The sequence below is a fragment of the Drosophila montana genome, unplaced genomic scaffold (assembly GCF_035044405.1).
Source record: "Drosophila montana isolate Dmon_TW-CO22-7 unplaced genomic scaffold, ASM3504440v1 contig_2581_1, whole genome shotgun sequence".
Lineage (NCBI taxonomy): Eukaryota > Metazoa > Arthropoda > Insecta > Diptera > Drosophilidae > Drosophila > Drosophila montana.
Window position 1 is genome coordinate 964,648 of NW_026997444.1, and position 22,104 is coordinate 986,751.

Sequence of the window (22,104 nt, forward strand, 5' to 3'; positions counted from 1 at the left end):
ATTTTCACCAAAATCGCCAAAATGGCAAGAGGTTACATCACGTTTTTTCTGAAAATCGGGGTCGGTTCGAAAATCAAAACTTTTTTGATGATTTTTATTGAATATCTCGGGTAAATACTGTCAGATTGTGAAATGTTATACCTTTTTAAATTCGTTGGGATCCCTACTATCAATCTGCATTCAAATATTTTAAAAATCGATGGTTAAAAAAATTTGGTTGACTAAAAACCGATTCATTTGTAAAGTTACCCTTTGTTGATGATTTTTTCGGATATCTCGGCCAAATAATGTCTGATTTGGAAATTTTATACCATTTTGGACTCGTAAGGATCAGTACTATCAATCAAAAAAATGAAAATCTAAATTTTCACCAAAATCGACAAAATGGCAAGGGGTTACATCACGTTTTTTCAAAAAATCGGGGTCGGTTCGAAAATCAAAACTTTTTTGATGATTTTTATTGAATATCTCGGGTAAAAACTGTCTGATTTTGAAATGTTATACCTATTTGAATTCGTTGGGATCCCTACTATCAATCTGCATTTAAATATTTAAAAAATCGATGGATACAAAAATTTGGCTGACTAAAAACCGATTAATTTGTAAAGTTAACCTTTTTTGATGATTTTTACGGATATCTCGGCCAAATAATGTCCGATTTGGAAATTTTATACCATTTTGGACTCGTAAGGATCAGTACTATCAATTGGCATCAAAAAAATAAAAATCTAAATTTTCACCAAAATCGACAAAATGGCAAGGGGTTACATCACGTTTTTTCTAAAAATCGGGGTCGGTTCGAAAATCAAAACTTTTTTGACGATTTTTTATGAGTATCTCGGTTAAATATCGTCTGATTTTGAAATGTTATACGTTTTTAAATTTGTACGGATCCCTAATATCAGTTGGCATTCAAACAAATTTAAAATCGATGGGTCAAATGAAATTTGAGGCCGATCAGACGAGCATTTTCATCACATAAGGTTAGTTTCAGCTTCCTAGCTCTTAAGGCTTGGGCTGTGCGTTGATCATTAATCAGTCAGGTCAAACAGTTTTATAAGTATATAGAGATATTAAAAATTGTATTTATTTAAATTGTTTATTCAGGTAAGAAAAAACACAAAATGTTAAAATAAAATTATTGCAAAATACAAGCACACAGTCTTTCCGTCAGCTTTTCGATTCCACAAACGCACACATGAATGGAAAGTCAATGCACGCGGCGACAGCGACGCCAATCTCAGAAGTAAGAGTAATAATAGCGGTATTAACAACAACAACAACGGCAACAACAACAACGGCAACAACGTGACATACTTATGGTGCGGCTTTCTTTTATACTCTGTACCCATTGTTTGTAATGCAATTTGTCATAGAATTTCTAATAACTTATTTTGCTCAGTTCCAAATCAGTTCATAGCTGTTAAATTACCAAAAATACGTTTTAGTGTCGTAGTTTCTTATGTAATGTTAATATGTACATATATTTAATAATATAAACTAAAAATATACATATTCTATATATCGAAATATAAAAAGTCTTTTTTGTTTTTTGAAACTGAAACTAAAAAAAAAACAAAAGTCGTTTGATTGTTGGATTAAATTGAATTTCTAGAAAATTCCACCTCCAAGTGAGGAATAACGCTGCTGCAAGTTTGTATGTACCAGGCCGCTCTAGTCGGGAGTGCCCGACTAGGAGATACCCTGCACAAGGGTAAATTCATGGGCCAGAAGGTTAGAAGGCCAACGGATGGTTGACTTTAAAAATTTAGCAGCAATCGTAAAATTCTAGATCTAGATGGATCGCAATAAAGTTTCGATAATAGTTAAAACCTCTCTTTATCCCGACTTTCTTTTATGCTTAGTTCTTTTGACCTTCTTTTGGTAACACAGATGTCGGAATATCAGTCTGGTCTCTTGTCTTGTCTTGTCTTCTCCGTCGCTCTTTCAGCTTTCTAGAGTTTACGAGAAGTTTGCCTAACTCAGACTCAACATCCTTGACATCCAGACTTATATTTATCTGGTTGTGCATAGATTGCTTCAGCATTAGCAAAACACAGCTTTGCTGTGTGATGCAATAATAATAATAATGATAATATAAATATTAATCGTAATAATAATAATGAAAAGGGGTAGATTTTAAGTAAAGTGTGAAAAACGAATCAAATAAATTTTTACAAAGTTCTCTTAAAATGAGTTTGGAGCCGATCGGGTAAAAAAGTTGCATGCAACCGGTAAATTTCCACAGTTGCGGGTGTCGCCCGCTCATTTAAGCTTTGACCCCAATTTTTCATCCAAGAATGGGTGGATGCACGAAAAATGTGAAATAAATCCTCAAAAATATCTTTGGGAATTAAAAATTATCCATCAAAACTTTTACTCCCATATTCACCAAGGAGGGACAAATATTGCGAATAGTTTGAACCCTTTTGAAATCAAAGATCTTTAAAAATGCCTTCTAACTTTTACAATGTATGTAATGAATGTAATTTTAATAGAATGGACAGCATTTCCAGATTGCAACAAAATAAGCCAACATCATATAGACATACTTTCATGCACGTGTGTACATACATGTGTACAAAGTAAATCAGGCCAAATAGTAAGCGGTGAAAATAGTACACAAAGCATACAGACTGCAGCAAGAGACAATGCAAAACAAGTTTTCAGAATTAGGTAAGCACCATAGACTCATCTTAAGTCCAAAATGCCGTTATTCCAGTGTCAGAGCTGAGAGCAAGAACCGTAAGAGCGTCTATTAATGGGACCGCTCGTTTAAGACGCCAACGCAACACAACGCAACACAACGCAACGCAACGCAATGTTAACGCTGTGACCCAAAGAGCGCCAACTTTTTCGCCTTATGTAATCAATTACTAAAAGAATGATGTTAAAGAAAGAAATGCTACAACACGCCTGCCCAACTGGCCCGGCTCGGCTCGGCTCGTTCTTACTTTCTCCGGCAAAGTAGGCCGCCAAAGCACGATTAACGAACACAGATATCATGTAATTACGAAACTTTCACGCAAGACACACGAACGAGCACACACATGACAGCAGCTCTCCAACAACACAAAGCCAAATACCAACTTATACAAAGAATGTGCATATGTAAGTGTGCACACACATGTGTGTCAGCGCGGCTCTCTTAACATTTACGTTCCGTCGGTGCAACTTTTTCGGGCTTGTAGTTTTTCGTCTTTCGATTCCAGTTTAGAATTGGGTCAAATAACGGATTTGTGTATTTGCCTTCCGTGGCAGCGGCCACAACGGCGTACTCACTAACTCTCACACACACACACACACACGCGCACATATTCTCACAAAAAAACTTCTGCTGCGGCAAGATCAGCTAAAGAACGTAATAAACCTCAAGCATGTCATTACTCACCGCTGTCCGTCTCCGCTGTTTAAAACAAAAACCGAATTTCAAATCGAGAGCATAAGAAACCGGTTTAAGTCTCACAGTCACAGTCAATGGCGTTTGAATTACCTACTGCCCGGCTTTGGCCATGGCTTTCATGCAGGTTGCGACTCAAACATGCTGCGTCGGTTCAAGCTTTCGTTTGTGTGCAAGCAATAAGACAGTGTATACGTAGCTATTTATGTATTGGCTAGCTTGCTTTGAGGGCTGTTCTACATTTGAGCTCTCCAACTGGTGAAAATAAACTTGTGAGGTTGCAAGAGGCTACGGAATAGAACGTTCACTTACGCCCAATGCTCATTAAAGCAACACTAAAGAGATATTCAGTTTTGATTTTATTGCTGAAGAGAAAGTGTTACGCCAATTGTTTAATTAATTTTTCTTCTTGCTACTCGTATGCGAGTAGAAGCTACCCGAAGCTACATACATACATACATATGTATTTATATGAACACATACATACGTATGTATGTGTATATTACGTATGTGTTGCATGTGCTTTGGTGTCAATAACCTCAGCAAGAGCGAGGCCAGAGTAAAAGTTTTGCTCAATGCGCTTCATTTGTTGTTTTGTCATCCTACATACATACATACATACAAACATGCATATGTACCTACATCGATTACTTACGCTTCTCTGCTAACACTCACTCGCTGCTCTTCAGTTGCTATCAACTGAGCTTGGCTTGGTTGCGAATTCATTCTTAGGGCAGCCTTTTACAAGCGCGTCGTCTATTTTCAATGCGTTGGCTGTACGTCAAACAAGCCAAATGAATTATGCATTTCAGCAACTAAAACTTTCCAAATTTTTTCGTCGTTGTTGATGTTTTTGCTAGTTTACTAATTGTTGTTGCTTCTATAGTAATTATTATCGTCTTTTCTATTGCCATTATGTACCGCAACTTCTGCTACTGTTGCTTCCAAATAGAAGACATTTCCCATTATTTTCTATCTTTATTTTAATCGTACATATGTACACACACACATGCCCAATACATTCATTCACACAGATAAATAAACATACATACATACATATAAATGCAAGATGAAAACTGCAATTGTCTTCCTTATCCCGATCGTCGTGGATAATGCGGCTATTACGAAATAATCGAAGAATAAGAAAAATGCGCAATACGACACAGGAACACACACAATCAGACACATATGCAAATTTATGTAGATATGTATTCATTCATTTCTTCAAGTATACAATAAATGCACATGTGTATGTCTTAAGTATTTACCAACACTGCATAGTATATATTATCCCTTTTGTGTGCAGCGCAGCCATTCTTCAGAAATGCCTTATTTAGAACGCCAGCAACAAAATATTACGGGCAAAGAGAGACTACAAATCCCAATGCATAGCTGCAACCGCATTGAAGTCACAGCCTGTATCAAACAGTAGGTTTATTGGTCATTGGTCAGTCAATAAACCAGAAACTGTTCTTTCGCACTCTCACTCTTTCTTTCTCTCTTGATCAAGCTCTCACACTCTTTGTTCGGTTGAACAATTTGCGCAGTTGCCAGCCATAGCAGCGACAATATTAGCAGCAACACCAACGAACGGATTGAACCAAATTTGCGACGTTCATTATTTGAATTGTACATGCAATAAAAGTAACTTAATTAATATAAATATATACATATATATACATATGTATATAAATAAATAAATTTTCTCAAAAAAGCTTTGAAAATGATTTTGAAACTGATCGGACGGTAAACAAACAACTTTCATATATCATGGAACTTCCCAAATCGCTGAAACACATAAAAAACTCTTGAGGAACTTTGAAAATTAGTTTTAAATTGCCCTTTCCACCGAGAAAGCTTTGATTTTGCGAAAAATGTGAAACACGTCTCAACTGATATTTTATGTATATAATCCATGGAAATGAATTTGAGGCCGGAACGCCACCTACCAAATCTTTGACCACCATTTTCACCAAGGAGGGATGAATTTTCCAAAAATGGCGAAATGCCCTTCAAATTAATTTTGACAAAGAACTTTGAAAATGAATTTGAGGACGGATGGTAAACAAAAAAGAATCATACAAACGTTCTCGCGATTTTTCCATACTTGCGGCTAGAATTTTCGAAAACCGCAGTCTTTCCGTGCACCTACGCCACATAGGTAACTACAGTAAAAAATGCAGTCAATCAGTCAGTTAAAAGTTTGGCATAAATAAAGTAATAATATTTGATAAAAATTCTATTTACTTGTTGGTTTTGTCTTTTGGGACTTATTTCGTTTCAAATAAAAAAGCTTGCATAATAATTCTAAGGACTGACAAATTTTAATGCCTGTTCACACTCAAACAAATTCGACGATTGAATCGTTGAGTGCACTGAGAGTAAATGTCTTTCCCTTTGGGTGAGCAGTTACACGCAGATCTAGAAGTTGTTCGGGATAGCAAAGCGTTGCAGTGAGAACAGGAGGGAGAGCGAGAACATTCTCTGCATATGCATGCATACAATTATCTGAGTCTCATACATACATACATACATACATATAGCAACAACAAGCAAATCAGCAGCAGCGACGTTGCACACTGAGCGCGCGACGGCGTTGCACTGATCGTTCGGTTTTCGAGGCTTGTCGTTGGCCGACAATTTAGCAAACTTACTCTCGCAGGGCAAAAAACAATGAGCGGGACGGTGTCGCGAAAAAAATGTCAACCATGACGGCTCTATATATTGTATGCTTATTGTAAAATAATATTATATAATTATTTAAATACTAACAGCACCTAAAGAATGAAAACAAATATTGCTTTTTGCATCTACACTTATATAATACACACGCGCCGCTTACTGCGCAGTTGAAGCTGCAGGTGCGCTGTTTCTTCCCTTAGGAAATGCTTACGTAGATTATCTCGATGTATATTGCCCGATCATTGTGAAACCTTAAGGGCCTTAATTTGGCACCAAACTAAGTTTCTCAAAATCATTTTTTAATTTTTTGGCGAACGAAGGGCTTAGCTTAACGAGTGTCTATATACCAAATTAGGTTTATCTAGCTTTCAAAACCTTAGAGATAATATTATCAATATTATGAAAATATATATGTACATATGATCAGATACCAAAGGCAAAACGATCTTATCACATTTTGTTAATATCTTTTCCTATTTCTTAAGTAAAAAAAAAATTGCTGAAAATTGCTATTCTATATATATATTTTGGAATTAGTATTGGGCTATATTTTAAATTTAAAGATTACAAAACATCCAGCAACAGGCAAACGTTTGGCTGAAAGGGATTTTATATTCACGCACACTGGACTGCAGCGCTCTTACTTGTCTTTATTTAACTTGTTATTATATAAAAAATTTGTTTTCTCTTGAGCTTAAGCCCAGTTGTGCAATTTTAGGCTTATTTATATATATACATACATATATGTATGTATGTGTATACGTGTGCATGTATAGACATATGCGCATGTGCGTACGCCAATAACGCTACTAAATTTAATCTTCATTCTCTTTCTTGGTCTTGCTGTAGTTGTTTGTGCTGCAGCTAAAATGATCTTACTGAAAATACATACATATATGTATGTATGTAAATTTGTATCAGTGTTCTCGCTCTGGTCGGTCTGAATGTGCGCATACATATACAACATATTTATTGACGCCATGAAAATGAACAAACTGAGTGAGCGACTGATTTGCTCAGCCTTGAACTTCTCTTTGGAGTGCATTAACTCTGCGATCACACAAAACAAACCGATCACAAACACTCACACGCTCACATAGCATGAGCAACAATGGCTGCGCCTTTCGTGCTTGCAAAAAGAGAACATTTTTCGACCGAACTTCTGAGAGCAGAATTATCGTTCAGACTGCATTTGTGTCGCTGTCTGATCTTATTGTAGTCTCTCGTTGCTTTATGTAATATAGAATGTAGTCCTCTCATACCCTTACGTTTCATATGTATGAGTGTATGTACATATATTTATTTATATATGTAAGTATGCAAGTATGTACATACATACATATATTTTGTATTTACAGTGGAGCTGCAAGCCATGTCTTTATCAGCGCCCCCATTTGAGATCGTATTACATAAGCGCCACTAAACGGTGTTGTTGACCAGCAATAAATTTCCCTTTTTTATGCATAAATACATACATATGTACATATGTATATACATGCATGTACATATGAACATACAAATAATGGGGCGTGGTACACATACACACGCATAGGTACATACATATGTATAATGCATACTTACATACATATGTATATTCCTTTTTTAATGCCGTGTCTCTTCGCACACTCATACAGACGCACCATGGGCATTTTGAACCTTTCTGGCGTTGGCCTTGAACCTGCTGCCGATCGTCCGCTCTGGCAGCAACTGAATGTGGTGAAACAGATATGTATGTATATATGTACATACATATGTATGCATGGCAAAGCAGACATGTATGTATGTAGCTATGTACGACCAGATGCCACCGAATGTGAAGTTATAAATGCGAACTAAAGCACCAACTGCAGCTTTAGCTGTGTACGTATGTATGTATGTATGTACGTTAATTCATTCGCTTCTTAGTTATGGTAGGCAGAGTTTTTACACACAAACACCCACATAAGAACATACATACATACAAACATATGTACATACATATGTACTAATAAGAACTTTTATGGGCATGTGTGAAGTAACCGCACGTAACCGCACACATGTACAAACACACATACCCGTATTTTTGTATATGTGTATATACATATGTATGTATGCATATCTGCATACACATTTTGTATTCGCATTCGAATTGGCCTGACCCCACACAACATTGCAAATGCTCTGACGCAAGACCTTGAGATTGTTTCGTTCTGCCAGCAGAATCAAGAGTTTTGCCCCGCCTTCCCATTTGCATAGTTATATAAACACATAAGTAGACGCTGTTTGCATGGCTTAATTAATCCCTATATATAAAAATGACTGACTGATGATCAACGCAGAGCCCCAAGCCAAAAGAAGCTTAAGCAATAATTAGCGAACTGAACTTGTGATGGAATTGGGAAATCGACCAATTAATTTGTGTGCTCACCCTTTTTCGTTGATTTGGTGGGTGAAGTTTCGAGTTCAAATTCAGTTTTAAGGATCTTTCTGAAACATTTTTTTCAAAATTTTGGAAACTCCACCCGTAACTGTGGTAAATTGCCGTATAAAGGTTATATGGCTCTAGATATCCAGTAGTATCCGTTAGTATAGAATAAAAGGGATTAGTTCCGTAAAACAGTGTGAGAGAGTTTCGTCTAAGGTTTTACCAACGGAAATGACTCATTTTATGACAAAATTATAATGTCCTTTATAAGAAAATAAGAAGATAGTTATTTTGTAATAACTTACTAACATTTGTATTTGTATAAAAGAAAATGTACTTAAATTGCAGTACATATGTACACACAGCCCAGCATGCAATACAATCGGAATTGCAATTCTATTAATAGAATGAAGAGAAGAAAAAAACGCATACGAAAGTACGTGAACACATTTAAATTTAAAATTCTTGCGCTTTGCGCTGGCTTCTGTTTTGTAGCTTATCTTGATAAAATGTTCTACAGAAGAATATAATTTCGCCAAGGATATGTAGCTAAATTTTAACTTTCTTGAATGTTGCCACTAAAGCCCTGCTCAAAACCCGGATTTCGTTATCAGTTTTTATTGTTTGATCCATGATTTGAAACAAACTCTTACTAAAAGAGAAACTACGGTGAAAATTGCATGTTTCTAGCTCTTATAATTTTTAAGCTTGTCTATTAAGACTCTTATACTTTACAGGGTCAGAGATGTTTCCTTCTGCCTGTTAGAGAAATTATACCAGTTTTCAATGAGTTGAAGTTATAAATAAAATTTAAAATTTTTAAAGAAATTTAAAATGAAGCAAAGTTACTGGATAATCTAAATCATACATGTGTAAATTATAAGCTAAGTAACTTATATGTAAGCACATTTGCATATGGTATGTACATACATTCTATCCATGTTTAAATAAATGTATCTATAAATTGGGGCAGTCGAATATTGCTTTGAATTTTTCTTTTAAATTCTGTTCAATCTCATTGATTACATAAGTTGCAGTTGCTAAAACCCGTCTTAAAATTGTAACTACCGCAGTCGCAGTAAAATTTATACTGCCGCTTCCTGCGATCACAGCACACTCATGTTCTGAGCACGAAGAGCGTCATTTCGAAAGCCCGGCGAGTCGGCTTGCATTTGCTTATGTATGTATGTATGTATGTAGAAATAAATATGTGCGAGCGCCCTGTTGGGTTGGATGCAACTGCAGCGTCAGACTCCGGCTAGATCGAACATGTTCGAACAAACTCGGTTTGGTTTCAACAGGCGCAGCGCAACCGACCTAGTTTCATTATTTGGCCCGTTGCTTTATGCTGTTCGTAATTTTATGTTGCTCTTGTTGCTTGTGTCCCCATCTCAACGTTTTGCGCTTAGTGATCTTTAACGGAGGTCCACTTTCTCTTTTTTGGCCAACTCAATTGGTATGCTATGCTTAGCTTGAACATTTAGTTTCTGTCTTAGATATTCGACCTCATATTCAGTTGTCATTTCTTGCTGCAAAGCGACATTTGTCTTAACATTCTTTTTTTTTATATATTGCTCGTTTGTTTCTTACCATCCAAATTAATAGGTTGCACAAAATATATTCGATAAAAAAAATAGACTTGATCTGCGTAGATGTATGCATTTGAACTGTCGAGTCCCTAGTTCAGTTCGTCGACTTGATCAAGAATATATATTATAAATTAAGGGGTCAGAGATTTCTGTTGCAACACTAACCATGCAACATACAACATGTCGTATGGTTAATGGCTAATACAAACATTTTCACAATACCATTCTATCCTTTATAACAGTTTTCAATAGGTTCAGGGTATACATAACATTGCGATTTAAAGTTAATAATGCTTAATATTAATATAATAATTATTATATATTATATTAAGTTATATTAATATTATGTGAAAATGCCTTCTTGTATGCTCTTCACATGAGAAGATTATATTTTTAATTTTCTGCAAGGTTCTGTTAAACTGAAGACTTTAAAATCGTGTCTTGGAGTTATTCCAGTCTTTATCTTAATGCGCAATGAGTATAAAATGAATGAACTTAGTTTAACTGTGAGTCTGCCAAAAAAAAAGGCTAACGGCTGCCTGTGTGCTGTTGTCCTGTTTAAACTTTCTCTGTTCCACTGTCTCGCTTGCTATCTCGCTTGCTCCCTCTTTTCGTCTGTTAGTCGTCCTTTTCTTTGTTATTGCCTTGGCAGCTAAACTTTCAAGGTTAACCCTGCCAGCGGAGAGCAATGACATTTGTCTGGCGGCGAGCCATCGACCACTTCACAGTGGAGCAAAACAGCATTTATGTGTTGATAATAAATATGAGTGTATTGATGTCTGCAACCGTGTGTTAATATTCGCTCATATTTTTGTACATATTTCGGGGGCAATCATATACAAATTTACGTGCATCGAGTTATCGAATTGCATATCAGCTCCCATTTGGCTTTGCCTAACTTTGAATTAGAAACCAATGTACATGTCCCGTTTGCTCTCTTCAGCTCAACTTCTGCCTGCCTGCTTCCCATTGGGTAATAGGACATGGAGACGAGCTTTTATAACCGTTTTAATATTCGCGCTAAATACATTGGGTTGGTCTGCAAACGCAAAATCAAACATGAAAGTCTGCACGTGTGTACGTCTTGCTTTTGTATATGTATAAATAATTGTCTTTGAATTTTGGGCAGCAGCAGAAGTAGCAGTAGATAGCAGGTTGTTGTGTTTGTGAGTGGCTCTAATCGGGAGTGCCCGACTAAGGGATACCACATAATAAAAATAAGTTTAAAACAACAGGAGCATATTTCCTCGTTAGGACCCCAAAAAAAACGAGTTAAATTAACATATTACAATACAGTTTAACGCAATTGCTACTATATATTCTATATATTCTGACTGTTACATACATTTGCGCAAATACATTATTCCCTTTTTAGCTTTTACATTCTCAGGATGCACCCTACGCTTCGTTGGCCCTTTCAATAATCTTAATCTTAACCAATATACAATTTTCCAACACTCTATTTTCATTTCAAAAGGCAACTACAGTTTTAACGCGTTTTTTTAAACAAAAACAAAACTCAGTTGTCGCCCGTTATGAGAGTGTTATATGATATAGTTAACCCGAAATTGGTAAGATGATTTTTAAAATTTTATCCAATTGAAGAAAGCTTGAAAAACACTTTTAAATTGATCACCAAACATTTTTGGACCAATAAATTTAATTGTGTGCCCGATATGACATTTATATAGAAATACAAACTTCTAGCAACAAAAAACCTGGAATACCTGCCGACACTGAACAAGAATGTAACAAAATACTTTAGGTGATCGGATACGCCTCTCCTTGAATGCAATCATGGCCATACGAATAAATGTAGGTGTATATGTATATGTATATGTGTGTGTGTATGCACGCAGACTGGGAATTTTATTAGTTTTATGCACACTTACATGCATACTTTATACACCCACACACATACACACACACACAAGACGGCGGCTGGCGCCCTGTCCCTGTCCCTGTCTCTGTCCCTGTCTCTGTCCCTGTCTCTGTCTCTGTCCCTGTCTCTCTCCCACACCCTCTGCGGCTGTTGAGGGTGTTGTCCTTGTCGCTGTTCTGAATGTGCGCGGCGTCTGCTCCTGTTCGTTGGAAGGGAAAGGTTATTAGACTTAGCCCAGACATTTGCCGCGGCTGCTGCTTTTTGTTAAAATAACCTTTCGCTTTTAGGTTGGTTACTCGACGGAAACAACCTTGCCTGGTTTGGGGGCGGTTCATCAGACGAAGACGCGGCCAGTGTCCTCCGTGTCGTTGTAATTTCGAGGGGCGACGAACCGTGCCACGTCACGAACGCGATAATATTTTCAACATCGCTTTTCGGCGTGGGCTTTACGCATGAAAGAGTATCCTTCGTCCTGGACAATATACACAAAGCCAGGAACAAAGTTTAGATTTGTTGCATTGTGTAGTTTTTCTTACTAACAATCTATCTATATTTCAATGGCGTTCTTCTTTTTCTTGTAATTATTATATATTTTTATCTACGGATGAAAGAGTATCCTTCGTCCTTACCTATGGACAAATATGCACAAATAAAATTTCACCAGAATACGAAAAGCCAGGAAAAAAGTCTAGTGTAGTTTTTCTTACTAACAATCTATCTATATTTAATTGACATTCTTCTTTTTTCTTGTAATTATTATATATTTTTATCAACGGATGAAAGAGTATCCTTCATCCTTACCCAGAACACGAAAAGCCAGGAAAAAGTCTAGATTTTTAGCATTGTGTTTTTCTTACACGCAATTTATCTATCTTTCGCTGGCATTCTACTTTTTTCTCGTAATTATTATATATTTTTATTTAATTGATTAAATTAAAATTAAGCGCCTTCCTTTTTAGCTGTAAACTCTAGCAAAGTAAACTCTGAATGCCCCAAGGTTGGACGAACCGGTAAATAGTATATCCCCATTGTGTCGGTTTAGGCTATTGGCTTTTAATTTTTGTATTATAATGTACTTTAAAGCATCTTTGTACTGGACAGTTTATTTCTGTAAATATAAGGCCTTGGATTTTTATTTTTATTTAATATGAAGATTTGAAAATAAATTGAAGCTCGATCGAATGAAAAACAAAGGTTTCCATTCATTTAACCCCTGTTTTTATACCCTAAACCCATCAAAAGGGGATAAATTTATTCTTGATCAGCATCAATAGCCGAGTTGATCTAGCTATGTCCGTCCGTCTGTCCGTCCGTCCGTCCGTATGTATGAACGCAAGGATCTCAGAACCTATAAGAACTAGAGACTGAAAATTGGAATGTAGATCCTTCTAGTGCCCGCGCAAGTTTGTTTCCGATAGTCGATAACTTGCCCCGTTTCCAAGCAATCGATAAAAATCGATATCGAAATCCTGTTTTTTGAGCAAATCTCGCAAGTGTTAAGGCCTAGAGTCACCAAACTTGACATAAATGTCTGAGTAGTATATATATATCAAGTATCTTTAATTTTATAGCTATTACCACCTTCCCGCTATAAATCAAGTAAATAAACCAATTTGTATTGCCAACTAATTTAAGCCACAATTTTGACGCAAATGTCATTTTGAGAATATACGAATATTTTATAGTACAAGAATATCTACATTTGAAAATTTCATCAAGATCGCTTAAGAAACACAAAAGTTATTAAAGAAAAGAAGCATTTCGTGTTGGTAGAACACGAACAGGGTATCCCCTAGTCGGGCACTCCCGACTAGAGCCTCTTTCTTGTCTACTTTACTTTTTTTTACTTCAAATTACTTAATTATTTGCCCAGTTTCGCTTTGCTAATAATATTTTGAAGTACAATTGTTGCACATTCAAGCAAAAATACGGCAAGAATGGTTGGTCATGATATTTCAAAATTGTTTTGTGTAAATATGTGTAATAGGCAGAAGCAGGCGGCATCTCTTTAACCCCATTTATTTTCTATAGTCTTTATCAGCATCAAGAGCCAAATCGATATTGAGCCATGTTGTGTGTCCATCCGTATAATCCGAACATCCGAAAATCCGAATAATAACAGTTGTGCTCTAGTCGGGAATGCTCGGGATACTCTGAACCTTCTTCCAACCAACTCCATATATCATTTAGAAAAAACAATTCTCGAATATAAAGAAAGATACTTGATTTGTATGAACTATTCTAGAAGCTACATGTAAAATTTAGAGACTAGCTCTTAAAACCCAAGAGATTTGCAGTATTTCAATATGGATTTTTAACGGGATTAGTTATTGATTATCCTGGAGGACCTACGTTCGAAATTTCCCTCTAGCTCTTATAGGTTCTGAGATCGATCCGTTCAAAAAGTATATATATTCTTGATCTACTACTGATGCTTTATATGATCGCAAATGCTTCCTTTTGCCTACAAACATTTCGCACAAAGCCAAAATACCCGTTTTACTCCTTTTCACTGGGTTCAGGATACTTTGAATACGCAAATTGTTGCTTGTTGGGGGGACAAAGATTATATTGAGATATATTGGATGTAGTTAGTTTGTTGCTATTTATTTAATTGATCAGAAAACTTTGAATAGATATGCGTACTACTTTACTTTCGAATCGCAATTTGATTCGTTGCAACCTAATTTGTCACTCGAACTCATAAACCAAATCGCCAACGTGCTGCAAACTGAACTGGGACACACTTATTAATTTATGCATGCAACGCCAACAAATGCCAAATCCATAGAAATGTGTGTGTGTGTGTGTGTGTTTATGCTAAATGCTTTAAGCTGTGTGTATGTGTGTTTGTGTGTGTGTGTGTGTTGCAGTTGCAATCAAAGTTGACGTCGAAGCCGACACACAAAAAATAGAAAGTTTACGTGTTGCATTATTTGCCCGATGCAGTTGCCGCTGCCTCCGCCGCTGTCGCTGCCTCTGCCTCCGCCTCTGCCGCTGCCTCTGTCGCTGTCGCTGCCGCGCATTTGCTGCAATTTTCTCTTTGCAATTTGATTGAATAAAATATTGTGTAAAAGCTAATGTCGACGTTGTTGCCAACTTTCCAACCGCAATCGAGGCTTCTAACTCGGTTACGGTTACTAGAAGCAATAATAATTACATTTGTCCCACTTTACTTTCACTTGGCGAGAGTCGAATGCGAATGCGAATGCAACTGCAGCCGCAGCCGCAGCCGCGAAACGTTGGCAACTGCAACAACGACGGCGTTAGAGACCGGCGTCGACTTTGACTTTGTGTCGCTTTACGTATGTGTGTGTGTGTGTGTGCTGCATGAAAAGCTGCAACTTTTTCCAGTCGCTAGCTCGGGTGGAAATTGTTTACCGTTGCCTGCCTGCCTGGCTGGTTGTTGGCAAAAAGGAAAAGTGGGTCAAGCGCAGCGCATTATTGCCACACAATTGCTGCACGCTGCACACAGCTATTGCCATGTCGTGCTGCCTGCCGCGCTTTGTGGCACCTACTTGACAATTTCGAAGCGGGCCAAATTGTGAATTTTGTTTGCCGTTTTTTGCTTTAACTGACATTTGCATTTCATTTGCAAAAATAGACTGCGACGATCATTTTCTCTTTTAATACCCTCAACTCATGGAAATTGGGTAAACGGGTATACTCAATAGTTAGTTAGTCAGAACGCGTCGATCTCAGAATCTAAAGGAGCTACAGACTTGGGTCTTGCATTTTACAATTTCGGATCACCAAATTTTATAGTATATTTTGTACAGATCAAGTTTAATTCCATAGTTATCCAATTCATGGCAAGATATAGTATAGTAGAGTATTTGTATATCCCTTTCATCCATTAAATAGGCCAAAAAGTACAGTTTTTGTCTAAAGCTTGAGCAATTGTTTTGGTCAATGTCTTAGTCGGGCACTCCTGAGCCAAGGGTTTATGAACTTATGGAACTGTATCTGAGAAGTCTGTCTATCTCTCTATACTATTCTAGATGCTATATGTCAAATTTGGTAAGTCTAGCTCTTATAACTTAAGAGATTTGCTGAGAAACAGGATTTCGATATCGATTCTTATCGATTGCTTGGAACAGGGGCACATTATCGATTATCGTAATTGTACTGCGCGGGCATTAGGAGGACCCACGTTTAAAATTTCAAGACTTTAAAAGGTTCTTAGATCATTGCGCTTATACATACGGAGGGACTTGGCTAGATCGGCTCGGCTATTGATGCTGATCAAGAATATATATACTTTATGGGGTGGGAGATGCTTTTTTCTTCATGTTTCAAGCAAACACAATATTAACACTGAGACGATAACGTCCATACATTTGAATTTGACGCAAATTATTTAAAGTGGGTTTTGCACTTTAAATGCCACGCTAACCGAGTGGCTTTTCGCTAACGAAAAGCCAGACGAACGAATGCCGAGATGTCGCGGTACTTATATTATCTATGGGCAAGTATAAGAGCACAAGTACATTTGACGCGAATTCGTAAGTGAGTATAAGAGTATCGGCTAGTCGGATACCCTCGGATATGACACTTCGCATGTGGATTGTTGTTTTTATTTAACATTTTTTAAATATATTTTCTAGTTCTTAAAGTTCTTTTGTGTTTTACTTAATTTTATATTTTATTTGCTTACATTTCGTTAGACATAAAATTTGTTTTTATTTTTTCTGCTGTCTCCTGTACATACAAAATTATTACATTACTCTTTTTATCTTATTCTTTATTCAATCTTATTTGCACGAACAAATTTCATTGCATATATTTACATGTACATACTTAAGTACTTAATATAAATCAAAAATCATCTATTTGGTGGTCCGTAAAAGTGCTTTTTTTTCACTCTAAAATGTAGGGAAAATTCTCTTAACTATTTCAAAGTGAAAAGCCATATCTAATGTTTCATTTTAAAAGTGTAACTAATATCGTAGCCAATAGCACAAAAGTACACATTTATTTAAGCAAAGCCGGCTTATTTAATAATGGATAGTTCGTTTTGAAGTAATGAATCAATTGTTTTCTCGTAATTGACTAGTGTTTCAGGCCACATTTTCCGGCTGAAACTTACCAGTTTTGAAAAAAAATCGTCGGAAATGAAACTAAATTAACGCGAGAGAATTTCTTTTGCGACGAAAGCAAGTTAATGGGCTGCTTCGTTTATGATCTGTCTAAGTACGTTTTATAAATAATTTTAAATAGATTTTGCATCGTATTCCATGAAGTTCAGTACAGGATATTTGAGGAGGGTTCGAATTTAAACTAATTATATACAGCATAATGTATATTGTTGCACAAGAATTTGAAATACAGCGGTCGATAAAAACAAATATATTCAATTATGTTAATTATTAATCTTTTGGCATAGTTTTGGTTGTTCGAATATAAATTTGATTCTTGGGATATACAAATGATATTTTTTGTGGGTTTTTTTTGTTTTAAATCTATATCAAATCATAGTTTTTTAAATATAAATTAATTTAATGTACATTAATATGAAGAGAAAGCTTAGTTGGTTTCCATAATTTACATTGTACATTAAAATAAAAATAATTTTAATTCTGAAAAAGTTTGTTTATAAAGTTAATTGTAATTGTTAATCAAAGGAAGGTAATTAAAATAATGTAATTTGTGTTTAGGTAAAGTGTACCTAGAATCTTGTTACCAACCTTGTTAGACAACCAAAAGATGACGCGTGATAAATGCTATAGAGAAAATCGAAAAAAGCGAATTCAATTTCTTATGACTTGGCAGGTGACACTTTTGCTTATCTCAAAACATTTGTTAATGTGGCCACATACAAAAAGAAGATCCAATGGGTTAGGCAACAAAAATATTTTAATAACTTTCAGCTAAAAGCTTAGCTGCAATGGATAACGGCTTAAATGACACTGGCGTTGGTTATCGCCGATGTAGAATGTTAGAGAGGGTGCGTATTTGTTTCTGCAGTTCGGAGTCCATGCGGCAACATTCCTCATCAAAGATTTCACGCATTTGCTGTAGCTGGGGCAACTTGTCGGCTTGCATATTGAGCAGATCGCAGAAGAACTTCGACCACACGTGCTTCTTTAAATAGCGTGGCAACTTTTGACGTATTTCCCAGCCGGCGGCTCGTTTCTGCGGCTGCATATACTCGCCAAAGAGCATGACATGCACGGTGCTGGCAATACAAAAAAGATCTGTTTCGTATGACCATGAGCGGCCCTCCTGCATTTCGATGCATGTAAAGCCATCCGTCTGCACCACCTTGCGGAACTTGGTTTGTTCGGCGTCGGGAAAAAGCGACATGTCGATTGCGCATCCAAAATCAATCAGCCGCAGCGAGGGTTCGGCATTCTCGACACTTGGTACGCGCATTAGCAGAAAGTTGTCGGGCTTAATGTCCGCATGAATGATGTGCTGTCGATGCAAATGGTCGACAATGTTGCAGATCTGCGATGAAAAGTGCATAACCAGAGACTCGTGCATCACTTTTGTGGTGGCTTGACGTATCTTATTATTAATGTCCAGCAGCGAACCGAAAGGCGAAAACTCAGTGGCAATAAGGCTGGCATTCGGTGCGATAATCGCAGTCGATATATCCATAAGGCCTGGCAGCACTTCGGGCTCCCGTATGCGTCGTAGCACCTTAAAAAAATAGTTCACATGAGTATAAAGTATTAGATTACAAGTAGGAATTCTCACCTGATCACATATATAGATCTCCCAAGTATTTGGCGGCTTCTGGTATTTAAGCGCCACAACGTTACCGGTGCGAGTGTCAGTTGCCTTGTACACGGACCCATAGGAACCGCGACCCACCTCTTTGTCAATGTTGAACTGCACGCTGTCAAGGACGTTAAGGGTGCGCGTGTTCGAGATTTTCGGCAGCGGTGTTTGCACAACTTTATAGCTGGCATGGGCGTCGTTGTCCCCAGGAAAATTGAGTTTAGCCAAAAAGGCGCGGCAGAGCTCGCTGTTGAACGGATCGATCGCTTCTTTGCCCAGGTGACGTGCAATTGTCTCCAGCGCCTTTGAAAGACGGCGTTCCTGTGCCTCTGCATCGTGTTGCGTAGCGAAGTAAGAGTTTTCCTGAAATGTGGAGAAGTCCGCCAATGTGCTTGTTGTTGTGCTCTGTGCAGGCATGTGGTTGTTGTTATTGTTGTGCGCAGGCAGCGATTTATTGCCAACGCCAGCAACATGTGTGGCTTCACGAAAATTAAGTCTATCCACAGCTAGCGCTAGCGAGCCATTCGAATTGTCCAGACCACCGGCACTGGAGAACGAGAAGTTGGCATTGTCATTGAAGGTAGCGTTGTGTATTGGCGCAGAGGCAGCTTCAAAATCTGCATGGACAACGCCAGGCTCGACACCGTTTGCCACCTGGTCCACCACTGAGCAGGATGAGTTACTGTTGCTGCACAGTTCAGATTGAAACTTGCCTTGTTTCGCCTTGGCGCGCGCACGCCTGCTCTCATTTGCTGTGCTTTTTGGTGTGGAGGTGTGGCCCAGAAGATACGGGTGGAAATGATGGCTTTCGTTTCGCTGGCGCTGCATTGTAGTAGCTCCACTATAGTCTTGCAACAGCTTGGACGAAGTGGCAAACTTGCGCATAGGTTCGGGTGCTGGTGTCGCTGACGGCAACTCTGGATGCTGATGGTCAATGCTTTCGATTGTATAGGCACTATATGTGCTGCACTCTAATGTGCGTTCTTTTTTAAATTTCATCTTTATAGAGCGATTCTGTTGCTCAAAGGTTGTCTGTGTTCTAAATTGCATTTCGACGTCCACGCCATTGGAGTAAACCTGCTTCACCGGCTCTGCATCGTTGTCCTGCTGATCGGAGCCCTCCTCATCTGACTCTTCGTCTGATTGCTCTGGTTGGTGATCCTCCTCCTCCTCCTCCCCTTCCTCATCACCGCCAACTTCAGAATTTGCTTCGTTACCTTTACCATCCATTGCCGTCATGCAGTAGGATGCCTCCTTTTGATAGGAGTCGGAGAGATCCTGTTGCTGTCCATCTCTATAAGTGGGTTCTTGCGCATGATGCGTCTGCTCTTGTGCTTTGATATTGAGTGGCTGTTGCGGCGCTTGAGCCTGCAACAATTGTTTCCGCTGCTTCAGCAGATCTGTATACTTGCGCGCCAATAGTTCTTCAGGACTATACTCGATGCCCACGCCCGCTGGGTATACCATCTGTTTGGGGTAGTGACAGACACGTGATGGGTCGTCCGGTTCTTCTAGAGTCAGTGCTGGCTTCCACGTCTCGTGGTTGTTCCGCCCGTAAGCATGAAAATTTCGCGGCAAACGCACACCTCCAACTTCCGTCAAGGACTCCTGCGGCTGTGGTTGCCCCTGGCTAGGACTTCCAGTGACCGACACCTGTTCCTGTAGCTGTGGTCCCAAGTACGTATTTGCGGGAGTCTAAAAAGTGCAAAGTAGTCAGTAAGCAGTACGCCAATATCTAAGGGCTGCTTACCCGATTTTGGGTACCCGACATGGGAGAATAGTGCGAGGGTGCGAGCGATTGGTTCTGTGCAGCTACAAATGCGGGATGATGTAACTGTTGGCCAAAGCGCGCTGGTGCTGAAGGAGTTGGCTGGAAAAAGTACGCAGAATCGGTTAGCATTGATTTTGTTAATATTAAATAGGAAAATAAAGAGTCAAATGTGGGTTTGGAAACTATATTCTTGCAACTGCGGACTTCTCCGAATGCTCAAAATGATCATTGGCATAATTGCGAAGTCTTAGAAGTCATTTTAAAATATTACCTGTTCTTGATGCTGGTAGTGAGCTTGTGACGGCGCTTGCTGCTGGTGTTCTTGTGCATGGGGGAGATATGTAAGCTCCTGTGGATGCTGCTGATATTGATGAAAGTTATCTTGGCGAAGGTGATGAGACCTCAGTGGTGTGGATGTCGCAGGATTCGGGTAGGCTTGCTGTTGCTGGTGATGATCTTGCTGTGGCTGTTGCTGTTGCTGATGATTCTCTTGCTGTAGGTGATGAGTTTGTGTGTATGTGGTTAACTGCTGTAAAGCGTCGTGAGACGGTGTCTGGTGCTGGTGCGGATGCTGTTGCTGCACTTGTTGCTGCTGGAAAAACAACGAGCGCACATATGTAAACTTGGCGTGGGCGTTTTGCAGCTCAGCGCTGCTATGTGCTTTTTCTTGGAACGCAAGGTTGAATACTGCTTCAGCGTCCTTAAACTGCTCGTGCGCCTCGTAGTAACTGGCCCAGCCAATATAAAATGCGGCCACCTGGCGACCGGTGCCACGCTGAAATAGAACCTGATAGAAACGCAATTGGTCCGTCTGCATTGCAATGTATTTAAGCCAGAGCCGCACGAGGCGCACGTCCTGCCTATAATATTCGTTGTGCTCGTAGACTGTGAGGCATCGTTCGAGCGTTTCGCGGAACTTAAGTTCTGGATCGCTGTGAGCATGGTTTTCGTACCAACATATGTAATTGTACCAGTGATCGAGCGGATCGGGTCCCTGGTAGAGCGATATAGCGTGCTCCCAGGCTTGTTTGTCCTTTAGGAAGTCGTTCACCTCATCGGCACTCAGGTTCTCGTTTGCACTGCTTGTTTGTGTTTGATTCGGGTTGGCCCGCATATATGAATGCATGGCCATTCTGATCCTGTTGATCGGTGTGGAGCCAGAATGAGATCCAAACTTCAGCAAAATTTTGAAAGCGTTTGCATTCGTAAACCCAAGTTTCGTAATAAATCTAATTTATTTACACGGCTCTTTGATCAAGGCCGTCGCGAAGATTGCGTCCATGTATTTCAACGACAAATAATAATGAATGCTAACACTTTGTTGTTGTCCGTGTTAAAATAAAACTATTATTGCTTTTACACTCAATAGCTTTCAAGAAATACAAAAAATAAGTCTTATTCTAATGTTTTTTTATGTCGCTGTGTTGCTGATAAGCTATCGCTACTTTTTTGTGGTGGCCAATCGATAACATGGAAAGCTACCCTGCTATGTTATTAGTAATTTAAGTAAGAAAAGGGTGTTCCTAACATGCGTTTCGAATAAGTTCCAACATTTCCCATTGCCAATTTGGCTTTCATAATTTCCATTTGGATAACCAGATCTGTAGATCTTAAAACATTAAATATATATATATATGATTTACATCAGTA

At 38.4% G+C, this 22,104-nt stretch overlaps 1 protein-coding gene and 1 long non-coding RNA gene across 3 annotated transcripts; one reads left to right on the top strand and one right to left on the bottom strand.

The window, feature by feature from the left end:
• Positions 1–4,511: 4,511 nt before the first annotated feature.
• LOC135428928 (uncharacterized) lies at positions 4,512–5,705 on the top strand. Of its 2 annotated transcripts, XR_010436349.1 has the most exons (3): positions 4,512–4,847; positions 4,911–5,044; positions 5,116–5,705. It is a non-coding gene; the product is annotated as an uncharacterized LOC135428928 (long non-coding RNA). The 2 variants fall into 2 exon arrangements; XR_010436348.1 differs by having other exon boundaries at positions 4,512–5,044.
• A 12,156-nt stretch (positions 5,706–17,861) lies between these two features.
• On the bottom strand, positions 17,862–21,878 carry Bub1 (Bub1 kinase). The gene is made up of 4 exons (XM_064682989.1): positions 20,726–21,878; positions 20,434–20,553; positions 18,660–20,378; positions 17,862–18,602 (listed from the first exon to the last, which is right to left on the bottom strand). The coding sequence occupies exons 1-4, from the start codon at positions 21,584–21,586 to the stop codon at positions 17,877–17,879; spliced, it is 3,426 nt and encodes a 1,141-aa protein (XP_064539059.1). The 5' UTR covers positions 21,587–21,878; the 3' UTR covers positions 17,862–17,876.
• Positions 21,879–22,104: the final 226 nt, after the last annotated feature.

Coding starts and splice junctions, on each gene's coding strand:
- Bub1 (XM_064682989.1), bottom strand. CDS start 21,586: ATGGCCATGCATTCATATATGCGGGCCAACCCGAATCAAACACAAACA. Junction 20,554..20,725: donor ACTACCAGCATCAAGAACAG/GTAATATTTTAA, acceptor TACTTTTTCCAG/CCAACTCCTTCAGCACCAGC. Junction 20,379..20,433: donor TGTCGGGTACCCAAAATCGG/GTAAGCAGCCCT, acceptor TGCACTTTTTAG/ACTCCCGCAAATACGTACTT.